Source organism: Dermacentor silvarum, chromosome 8, assembly GCF_013339745.2.
Source record: "Dermacentor silvarum isolate Dsil-2018 chromosome 8, BIME_Dsil_1.4, whole genome shotgun sequence".
In the NCBI taxonomy this organism is placed as follows: Eukaryota; Metazoa; Arthropoda; class Arachnida; order Ixodida; family Ixodidae; genus Dermacentor; species Dermacentor silvarum.
Window position 1 is genome coordinate 78774096 of NC_051161.1, and position 12347 is coordinate 78786442.

At 44.9% G+C, this 12347-nt stretch overlaps 1 protein-coding gene across 1 annotated transcript in view; it reads right to left on the reverse strand.

Moving 5' to 3' along the window:
- The window catches only part of LOC119462223 (ABC transporter C family member 3-like), an 87774-nt gene that overhangs the window by 70672 nt on the left and 4755 nt on the right, over positions 1 to 12347 (reverse strand). Inside the window, exons 2-3 of the mRNA XM_049672894.1 lie at positions 7270 to 7398; positions 1638 to 1803 (exon numbers count right to left, since the gene is read on the reverse strand). Coding sequence (XP_049528851.1) covers positions 1638 to 1803; positions 7270 to 7398 — 295 coding nt within the window. The remainder of the gene's footprint in view (positions 1 to 1637; positions 1804 to 7269; positions 7399 to 12347) is intronic.

A 12347-nucleotide genomic window follows, 5' to 3' on the forward strand; every position in this document is an offset into this window, starting at 1 on the left:
CATTCTCCGGACTTGCAGTGTGCTATACTTAGCTTAAAAAAAGAAGAAGAAAAAACGGCGTTTGTGCTGCATTTCTCTTCTCGTCCGTGTTTAATTGTGCGCTGGAACGATGTTTGATAATGCTAATAACAACCAACTAGCCCAGCTGTCCACACTTAGCGATATATTTACAGCATGCGGTGCGACGGGATCTCAGAAGTATGCGAGCTTCGGCATACTGCGGTCACTATGATTTAACCAGCAGTATATATTGTTCGCAAGCTGAAATGCTTCATAAAAGCGTACTTCATTACGCTGCGTAATTTTTTTTGTGTTATAGAGCGAAGGAAAGGCGGGGAAGTTAACCAAAGCCTCGCCTGTTTGGCTTTGGTTAGCTAACTTTGGTTAAAAGAATGATAAGAAGGAGAGAAGGAGAGTCATGGTGCGCGCGCCCACAGTTCAATGTTCACTAATGTATATGTTCATGTTGACTCGCAGTCACTCGTCTAGTCCGGCTGTCTTTAAAATGCGCATCAGCGCTTTGGTGGTCTCGGGCATACTATAGGTCTGCGGCCATGGAGGGTCCTAAGATATGAGCTTCCGAGAACGGATATATGTCATCTCAGCTGCTAAGACTCATTCGCGGCACATGTCACTGAGTGTGGTTGGTTGAACAATTCCACATAATGTACTCTATGGTCTCATTCCGTACGCAAGAGTTGAATACGGCACTGTTGGTAATTTTGATGCGGAATGAATGAGGGCTCGCGAATGCACTTTTCTTTTCATTAGAAATTTGCGGCTAGCTACGGGCGAACCCTTACAGAATCGTGAAATGTGCACATCAAGCAACGAATGAGTAAGCTGGCACAGGAAGCACACGAGAAGTCGCTGGTCATGTCTAGTTAGGTCATGAGTGAACAACACCTATTGTGTATAAGAGAAAGAAATAAAAGCGGACTTCCAAGGAACGGCCCACCTTCCCACAAAATAGCATAAAAAGGGATGTACCATCTGCAAGGCGTATTTTAGGAAAGAGCTATTTCTTTCATTGACATGATAGAAATGTTGGTCAAAAATGAGGCACCGGTTACTCCTTGTCTCAAAAGAAAGTTAATGTCTTACGCACATTTGCTACTATGCAGGCTTTTAAATAACTCTCATGCTCTTGTATATGTTATATCCTTATAACAAATTAAATCAATTTAAACAAATTCTCGGGCTTTACGCGCAAAAACCACGACATGATTATGAGGCAAAAACGCCTGTGTGCTTGTATTGTAGTGCACGTTAAAGAACCCCAGGTGGTCAAAATTATTCTGGAGTGCTCCACTACGGCGTGCCTCATAATCAGAACTGGTTTTGGCACGTAAAACCCCAGAAAGAAGATTATGAGGTACTCCGTTGGGGGGGACACTCCAGTATGACAGTATAATTTCGACCACCTGGGGTTTTATTTAAAGTGCACCCAACGCACGGCACACAGCTGCTTTTGCATTTCACCCCCATCGAAATGTGGCCACCACTAACGGCATTTTAAAGCGCGTCCTCGGGCTTAGCAGTGCAACACCCAATACACAACGCCCCCGCAGCGAGTCACGTAGATCACTCTGCACATCTGTGACACACCTAGCTAATATACGGCATACGTGCGTTACCTTCTTGAAGAGAGCCGTCTGCAACAATAGTTGAGCTCTGGTCTGGCACCGGACGGAAAGGTTGACGCAGAAGCTGCACACGAGGCCCTCTGCGACACACGAGGCAGCCAGCAAGAGCACGGCTTGGTTGAAGGAGAGGCCGGCGCCACCGCCAGCGAGCAGGCCCCTGTGCAGACGTGACAGACATGCAAACAAGGAAGAAGAAAAGCAATTCCGCGCACTCTGCAATTGTGTATGCACGCGAGACATCTTATAACATGAAGCCATGGCTATAGCGGTCGACGTAAAGTTCACCTTCCAATCGCCGCATTTCTCTTTGCCTTTTCCTTGGTTCACTAATGTTTAATAGCGCGCCTTCAGGGTTCAGTTTTGTAAGAACTAACATAGTAGTTCAACATTTAAGGCTGGGCATTCTCTGCTAGTAGTAAAATGCATGCAAATAAAATACGCTGAAATCTACACACAAAAGCGTGTTCCGAAGAGCACTTTGCGCGTTGCGACTCACGGTGATCGCTTAGATAGCTGAAGCCTTCCGTTCAAATCGAGCCCTTCACAGCATTATTCGGAATGTCTGAGCGATCTTATGTAAATCATAAGCTGCCTACATTCATTGAGATTTATTATTATAAATATTATAATAATAGTAATAATAGTACCTAATAATAGCTGACGCACTGCATATATATATATATATATATATATATATATATATATATATATATGTGAGTGTGTGCGTGTGTGTGTGTGTGTGTGTGTGTGTGTGTGTGTGTGTGTGTGTGTGTGTGTGTGTGTGTGTGTGTGTGTGTGTGTGTAACTTCTCTCCAAAAATAAACTGAGTTGCGAGTCAGCGCCTGTGGGATACCTTTGCAATGTGTCCTCGTTTCTTCTGTGTGCGCTCTAGTTTCAAGATGAATAGCTACCAACTCGCCCAACTTTCAGCACTTTTACGATTTATTATTATTATTATTATTATTATTATTATTATTATTATTATTATTATTATTATTCTGACTTCCTCTCTGTTATTCGGAACTCTTCTTTCCTTCTATATGCCGATGACATCAAGATTTTAAAGAAAATTCACACTGTTGATGACTGTCTCGCCCTGCAGTCTGACCTCTTTTCCTTTTCTAAATGGTACAAGGATAACAACCTTACCTTGAATGCTGCTAAGACCAAAGTCATCACTTTCACACGCAAAACAGCAAGTATCTCTTTTTCTTATTCTGTAGATTCTGTGCCGTTGTGTAAGGTCTGCGAGATGAATGATCTTGGCGTACTTTTTGATGCAACCTTACACTTTTCGGCTCACACTAAACGTGTTGCAATGCGGGGTACGCGCTCTCTTGGTTCTGTATGCAGACTATCGAGGGAATTCAAGTCTCCTACACCATTCCGCAAATTCTACACAACCATATGTCTTCCTCAACTCGAATATACGTCGGTCGTCTGGAATGGCTCTTCTAGATCCAACATTGACATATAGATCGTGTCCAGAAAAAGTTTGTAAGCATATATGATCACCGCTTTGCAAACCTGGACATGGCACCCTGTACTAGCACTGTTGGATTATTGTCATTGCCCTCACTTCGCGACCGACGTAATCGCGCTGACCTTCTGTTTCTCTTCAAACTCCTTCACGGTAACCTCACGTGTCCCGAACTACTCAGCTGTGTCATGTTTCGTATCCCACCCAAGATGACTAAAGAACATAGACCTTTCCATGTTCCTGCCTGTCATCACGAACACTCAACTGTCCACAGGATACAGAGTCTTTATAACGCTTACTTTAGTGATCTTGATATCTTTCATAACTCCTTGTCATCATTCTTTTCCGAGCTTTGCCTTGTGTTTTAATTTCATGCATTGTTCAAGTGACCTTCTCCTCCTTTTTATTTTGTATTTACTTTGCGCTTTGCTGTCCGTACTCTCTTCTTTTCACAATTTTTATTTTTATTGATTTATTTTTTATGATTCTCCCATACAGTGTTTAGTTTTTTGGTTTGTAATGTATGCGTGCGCCAGAACTCAGACCTTGGTGTTGTTCCTGGGCACGGTAAATAAACATGATTGATTGACAGATTGATTATTATTCACGGCATCATCACCTACCCCGAACTCCTCAGTTGTATCATGTCGCCTATTCCGCGCAAGATCTCAAGAGAACATAGACATTTCCGTGCTCCTACCTGTCATCACCAACACTCAACCGTCCACAGAATAACGCTTATTTTCATGATCTCGATATTTTTCACAACTCGCTTTTTTGTTCTTTTCCGAGCTTTGCGTTGTGTCATATAGTTTCGCACATTGTTCAACTGCCCTTCTCCTGTTCCTTTTGTATTCACCTTGCGCTTTGTATGAACAGTCTTCTTCTCAAAATTGTTCTTCTTATTCATTCTTTTTGTTACTTATATGCCCCTGAGGTTTCTTTTTATGCATGCGTGCGACAGCACTCAGACCTTGGAGGTTTTCCTGTGCACGGTAAATAAATAGTTGATTGATTGATTGACGAATCGATTGATTATAAAAGCCTAGACTGCTGTGTCACTCCTGGGCACATGATATAAATAATTAATTATTGGTTGATAATTCCTTATGATTACTATTAGGAGTAATATTTTGCCGCCATACAAATGCAGCTGCTTAGGAAATAATATGTTCGGTATTGTTGTGTGACGTAACTGCAGTATACCCATGTACTATGCGCTCAAAACGGTGCACCGTCTTTATCCCGTTGCTTAAAGAGGACTCGTCGAGAGGAAACTTGTCGCATCAATTAGGGGCCACAGTGGATAGTATCCAGCTAACAACGGGCTTCACCTGAATAAAACGGCAAACACAACGAGTGAAGTGCCGGTGCATTTTTGGGCACAGCGTCGCCCGGCGTCAGCATGATCCTTTTTATCCAAGCGATGATCCTTTGATATCGTGATCCAAACGACTGTCATGCAGTTTAAATTTTAGCCGGCCACCACACAGAGCATATTTGAAACCCATGTTGGGCAGTAAAATCACCGCGCAGCGTAATGTTGAAGCTGCAATGTCGGCCAACACCACGCTGAAAATAATCGGACATCAGCAGGCATATCTCAAGGCATCATCTGAAGCTCTTAGTACTCGCTCTGTAGCGAAGGCGTCTAATTCGAGCTAGGCCTCACAAAAGGAACGTCTTTGACATTATTCATTTTGACGTATTGCGACTCCTCAGATGAAGAACCCGAATTATGTTCGCATTAAGGAACCCCAGCTGCTCATATAGAATCCCCAGTGCTCCGCTACGGTATGCCTGATAAGCCACTCTGTTCTGTCAGGACATAATATTTCACTCAACCCTGCCCCCCCCCCCCCTCTCTACACTTGGATTTAATAAACGAAACATAAACAGCTACACGCCCACCCTCTTCAATGTTTAGCAACGCGCCTATATAGAGTACACGAAGTATGAACAAAAGCCAAAAGCAAAAAATCAGGCATAAACAGGACACAATGAAAGTTGAATGTCACTACCGCGGCTTGGTTTCTTCTGCCTTCCAAGCTCTGTTTTATTTTTTTTTTCTCTGTGTTACACAGTCAAAATGATTCCACGCCCACTCGCCTACCTCACCATCTTCCTTCAAATTTTGCCCAACTAAGAATTTGTAATTAATTCTTACAGGGGCGATATAACACAAAATGATTCCAAACTTTTTTTTGATTTCAGTTTCTGCAATCAGCCTCCACGTTTGGTCAAAACATTTTCGGGCCACTTCCAACTTCGCCTGTCTGTCACGCGACGTCACGGAAACCGCGATAGCTCCCCATCTGATATAACGTGTACACACTGATTATGCATGATTAAACCGCACAAAAGAAAAATAATCATTCCTGATTCGACGCCTTTTCACGATTAGCCCTCTGCTATTGGTGCAATGTTTTCTGGCTACGCCCACTTCGCCTGTCTGTCACACGACCTCACAAAACCGCGAAAACTCACCACGTCAAAGTGACGTGTACGCGAAAAAATGCATTAATATGGCGAACAAAACTGAAAATTTTTCTGAATAGCCACAGACTCATTCCAGAAGAAATAGAAGATGGCTGCCCGCCGATCGCTCAGGCACTCGCTACTCGCACCTGCCGGTGAGCATGTATTTATTTGCGCATGATAAACCTTTTTTGCGTGGCAGTAAAACGTTATCGAGCCCTTTCGGCATGCATACGACATCGCTCTGCCAACTCTTCCTTGCTGAGGATCCGTTTTAGCGGCATTCTTATCCTTCCGTTGCACGCCGCCGCGATTTTTGACCAGCCACCGCAAGCTAAGTAAGGCGAAGCGGGCCAATCGGAGAAGCCGACACCACCCTCTTTATGCGGTTATCTATTTTCACTGTACTGGCTCGGCCCCATCGAAACCATCTCCACTAGAGCGTGCTCCTCGCCTCTTGTCAGCCAATTAGATAAGAAAAACCGCTGAGTGTAGACAATGTTATTGGTTTTGAAAGTGAACAAAGGTGACCTCCTATAAACGAGGAGTGTTTAGTTGGGTTGTTCAGACAACGCCGCGGGTCACCACCCGATGCTTGCGTCGGTGGTTACGTAAATTTGACGTCAGGAGTTTGGAATCAAAACAGTTTGGAAACATTTTACGTTATAGCGCCCCAGTAAACTGGAAAATCTGTGGCGCTTCCTCCTGCCGCATATTTAGCAATACTTTAATTTTGGGAAGTTAAGGTCGGTTAAGGGCTAATTGGAGAGAACAAAGCGGAAAAATGAGAGAAAAAGAAGTTCGTGTGTGTGTGTGTGTGTGTGTGTGTGTGTGTGTGTGTGTGTGTGTGTGTGTGTGTGTGTGTGTGCGTGTGCGTGTGTGCGTGTGTGCGTGTGTGCGTGTGTGCGTGTGTGTGTGTGTGCGTGCGTGCGTGTGTGTGTGTGTGTGTGTGTGTGCGTGCGTGCTGTGTGTGTGTGTGTGTGTGTGTGTGTGTGTGTGTGTGTGTGTGTGTGTGTGTGGTGTGTGTGTGTGTGGTGTGTGTGCGTGCGTGCGTGCAGTGTGCATGTGTGTCTGTGTGTACGTGTGCGTGCACGCCTGTGCCTGTGTGTGGGTGCGCGTGCGTGTGTGTGCGTGTGTGTCGGAGGGGGGGGGGACTTGATGTAGCTACGAATGTTTCATAGAAGCCCAGATGCCTTTAATGATGGCTGCTGCTTATGATAACTCGGTGATCTATTATAAGTAGTAGCGGTGCAGTAATAAATTGCAGTGGTGGCAAATAGTCACGAAGCCTTTGTAAGCTACTTATATCCTACGCTATTCTAATCAAACTCTCTATCTATCTGTTTTATCTTGTAAGGTTATCGATGCCTGTTGCAATTACGCTTCCATCTCTTCCCTGCTTTACTGTTGCTTCAATAGTCTAAACGGCTCTTGCTTATCTCTCCCACTGCCAGTGACGTCCTGGCTTGTAGTAGGGTGTCTTTCTGCAACATCAGTGCCATCTAAGCTGTCGCGGGGTCACCTTCTCAACAGAAATGAGGCTTCTTCCGAAAAGCCGGAACGGCACGCGCCCGGGAAAACATAAACGTTTTGAGTTAGGCGCTCCTAACGCCATGTCGCTCCCTCGAGCAGAAACGTCAAGGGTATTAAAGGATGTGTACTTACTGAAAAAGTGGAATCCGCAGCAGGATGGACAAATAGTACACGATCGCGACGGCGATCGACCACACTTGCTCTTGCCAACCGTGACGAATGAGCAACCAGATGAAATGATAAGGGCTGCGCACGCCTTGGCTGCAAAGTCAGGTCAAAAAAATTTTTGTGAAGAAAATAATTGCAGGAGACGTGCCTCATAACGACTGTATTTCTCTTATTCCTCATGAGTTGAGTGTAATTGCTGACACCGACGATAAAGGTTCTGTCCGAGTAAATAAGGAACTGTAAGTAAGGACTACTTTGTACTTCGCCTCTTTCAAAGCATCTGTGGAACCGTAGTACAGGGGCGGTATTCTGTAAGAGTCTACCTAGTGGACTGTCCATTTCGGCGACCGTTGATTCGCTGCAGCTTGACGTGCAGGAAGGAGACTGGCTGGCACCTTCCTGCACATCAAGCAGCAGCGAATTAACGGTCGCCGAAATGGCGAAATGGACCTGCTGGTATAGCGAAACGTGTGCCAGTGCCCCTTCGGTCGACTTCTTAGATAAGGAGACGGCCTTTTTGGATGGATGAATCGGGATGATGTTGCGTCACTCTGAACGGGTTAAATTGGTGGCTGTTTCACGGATATAAAGCTGTTGAAGTTAGCGCACTGTGTTGTCTCCCTACTGTCCCTGCCCGCTGGCGATAAATATGCTTTCAAGGCATTTAAGTTGAATGTCGACCGAATTTACTATTATATACCTTATATACCTATATTATTAGGTATACGTCTCAGAGAATACTCTGAGACGTATACCTACGATGTCGCAACTGATGCAGTTGTCATGGTTAATAGGTAAAAAATATTACGCGGTTTTATTTGCCAAAACCACAATCTGATTATGAGGCAGCCCGTAGTGGGGGACTCCGGCAAATTTCGACCACCTGGGGTTCTTTAACATACACCTAGATCTAAGTACACGGGTGTTTTCGCATTTCGCCCCCATCAAAATGCGGCTGCCATGGCCGGGACTCATCCCGCAACCTCGTGCTCAGCAGCCCAACACCATAGCCACTAAGCAACCACGGCTGTTTGGTCAATAGGTAGCTCCGACACAATACGCACGTGTACAATCACCATAAAACGAATCCAACACTTACTTTCTCACATTGTCGTTATCATTTGCTAACACCCGTAGTATAATGTCAAAGCGCGATCTTGTTTCTCCTTTTCTTGACGATTGCAATTCGGATGCTCTTGCTTTTACCGAAACCTAGTTACATCCTGGAATCACGTACGACTTTTTCCCCGGTAACACCTCTTACAGCATATACAGGCGCGACCGTGATAGGAAAATATTGTGCGGCGCCATAATAGGGATTAAAAATATCACATATTTTGTTGTTAAAACCAATACTAACCTCGAAATCATTTGGGTGGCCTGCTCAGTATCAACCGTGAAAGTGCTGCTCGGGTAACTGCAACAGTACGCCGCATTCTCATTGCTCCTTTCTAACGGCATTACGTGACTGTACTAATCCGGTCATTGGTCTGTATCAGGCAGATAGATAGTATCTATTTGGTGATTTCAATCTTCCTTTAATTGACTGGGTTAATCTATCCTCATCCTGTCATATGTGCACAAGATTTATTACTTTAACATTGTATTTTAACCTGTTTCAGGTGATTGTTCAACCGACTCGCCATTCCAATCTTTTGGATCTCATTTTAACATTATATCTAGAAACCATCACAAACATAGCCCTTAGATGGATTCAGTGATCGCCAGCTACTCCAAGTGACCATCAATATTCCGTGCGCGTTCACTGGTTTCATAACAAAGCGAATTAGACACTACAATAAAGGTAATTATGGCATCAATAACTCGGAACTTGAAAGCTGTTTTATTGATGTATTGGAGCCATCCTTTTACAGCAGATCTGTCAGCAAAAATTGGGTACTATTCACAGATAAGTAGTCTGCATTAAGTCAAAAGCACGTCACTCTCATTACATTAACTAACGATAGTTCTAATCCATGGTTTACTAAAACATTTCACCGAATGAAAAACAAAAAGAAAAAAGGCGCCACATGAAAACGCGAAGCGCGTACAAGCAACATTGGCGTGGGATAAATACCAAAAGTTTCTAAAAGAGTACGGTTCACTTTATTGATTGCCAAAGATAAATGTTTATCGAAAGATCTACCAGGACTTCTTACAAGTAATCCAGCAAAATTCTGTAAAATTGTTAACCCTAGGGATAAATGCAGTTATATTTCATTGGATGATAAAAACAGCCCACCTATGCCTGACAGTCAGTGTCCGACAGCGTTCAACTCATTTTTCACCATCCGTCTTTAAAAGAGAAGATAGTTCCAACATTCCTTTTGTACCAGATTTTGATTTCCAGTACACGGCTCCCATCACACTTTGAAAGGCATAATCGATCTTATAAATAACGTTGCGGTGTCTTCCTCCTCTGGCATAGATGGCATAAATTCTAAAATGCTAAAAAAGACAATAGTGTCGCGCAATATTCTGCTACATCTGTTTAACGAGCCGCTTACAGCTGGTATGCTTCCTGCAAACTGGAAGATAGCAAAAGTAGTACCCGTTTTTTTTAAAAAAAGGTAACAAGAGTTCTTGCAAAAATTACCGTCCTGTATCACTTGCATGCATTTGCTGCAAAATGTTAGAGCGCATTATCGCATCCCACATATACTCCAATATTGAATGTAATACGGAACGGATACGGAGAACTTTATTCAAAGCATCCTGAGAAGCGCCGCCCCTTAGGGCGTAATATATTTTTTTACCCGAAACAGCATGGTTACCGAAAAGGATTTTCTTGCGAAACCCAAACACTAGGATTCACATCATATTTACACTTTGACATGAATAGTAATAAACAAATTGACTGCAGCTTTTTGGACTTTTCAAAAGTATTCGATGGAGTAGCCCATAGCCGCCTGATATAAAAGCTCTCTGTACTTAAACTTGGCTCTCTAACCCTATATCATAGATTCGCAATTTTCTTTCTAATCGCCAACAGTTCACTGTTGTTGGTAACTTTTTCTCTCCCCTGTCTGGCGTTACCTCCCGTGTACCTCAAGGCACTGTACTCGGACCTCTTCTCTTTTTAATTTATTTCAACGACTCACTGAATAATATACCCTCTTCTGTGCGATTATTTGCTGACGACAGCACTGCATAACGTTTGCTTAACTGTTCCACTGACCACGCGGCTTTCCAAAGTGACATTGAACATATCAGCGATTGGTGTGCTACGTGACTCATGTCCCTAAACGTGTCGAAGTGCAAAGTACTTTCCTTTTCTAGAAAAACTGTTAACTATTACTTTTATTATCAGTTTTATTCTATAAACACCGCAGAATATGAGTATTTAGGAGTTCTCCTTAGGCAAAATCTTTCGTGGACTTATCACATCACCTCCATTTCAGCTAACGCCTCGAGATCATTAGGATTCCTGCGTCGAAACTTAAGAACTGCGGCTTCCCCGAGCTTCCTCGGCACGCTCTGAAAATTCCTCGGCGTCAATTGTCAATAGGTCAGCGCCTTGACACGGCAGCATAGCGTCCAGCATCGTCTGGACTTCGCGACCGTAGAGAAGGCGAAAAGGCTTGAAGCGCGTCGTCTCTTGCACGGCGGTGTTATACGCGAAGGTCACGTAAGGCAAGATCCGATCCCCTGTTTTGTGGTGAACGTCGATGTACATTGCGAGCATGTCTGTGACCGTCTTATTCAGTCACTCGGTAAGTCCGTTGGTCTGCGGATGAAACGCGGTCGTCTTGCGATGCCTGGTGTTGCTTAATTCATAAACGTCGTTCATAAGCTGCGCTGTAAATGCTGTCTCTCTGTCTGTTATTACAGTGGAGGGAGCACCGTGACGCAAGGCAATGTGGCGCATGAAGAATTGCGCTACCTCTGAGGCCGTGGCTCGTGGAATCGCCTGCGTCTCAGCATAGAGTGTTAAATACTCAGTCGCGACGATTACCCATTTGTTGCCGCCGGCAGACAGAGGAAACGGTCCGAGAATGTCCATGCCGACTTGGTCGAAAGGTGTGTGAGGTGCTTCAATTGGCTGAAGTAAGCCAGCCGGTTTAACGGATGGTGTCTTGGGGCACTGACATTCACGACAGCATTTAACGTAGTGTTTGACGTTTGCCAAAAGCCCGGGCCAATAGTACATATCGCTTACTCAACAAAAAACATCGGAGCAGCATTTCGCTCACCCGATACAATCCCCTCCAAGCCGAGGAAGCGACCATAGCCCTCGCGCTCTGCCAAACACAGGTTGAAGTCATAGTGACCGACTCCCAACAGGCGTGCCGCAACTTCGCTAGCGGCATAATTCATGCCACTACGCTCAAGATCATCAATAAAAAGCCGCCAACCAGATCAGTCATGATCATCTGGGCGCCAGCTCATCACGGCATTCCTGTCAACGAGGTCGCCAACCACGTGGCTCGAGATTTGACCCACCGAGCCGACGCCGAGGAATCTGAACCCGAGCGCATGCACCCTCTTGTCTCATACCAAGACATCACACAACACTACAAGCTAACCCGCAGAACATATGCACCCCCGCACAAGTCACTCCCTAGAGATAAGGAGCGATTCCTCCGAGCTCTACAGGTTAATACATTCCCCACCCAACTAGAAACCACCTCATAGCCCCTACACAATTCTCTCCGCAATGCCCCTTCTGCGCAGAGCCCGGGTCCCTGAGGCACATAGTAGGGGGCTGCACAGAGGCACCACTCAATCCTCCGAGCCCTTACCGCACCAACGAGCTTTGGGAGAGAGCCTTGGCCAGCTCCGACCTCGAAGATCAGCAACGGCTGATTGCGAGGGCCCAGGACGCGGCTTGAGCTCAAGGCATTCTGGAATGAGGACTCCTCTCCAAAGCTGCATTTACATAATAAAGATGTTTATTCTCTCTCTCTCCTGCGAGTGCTCGTGAAAAGCCTAAATGACCAGGTGTCGGTTCGTCATGGCAAGCGAAGAGGACGTCGTCGCGCATGTCCCTTGGAACCACCAGTAGGTAAGCACGGCTGGCCTAACGATTCTTCTTAGACAGC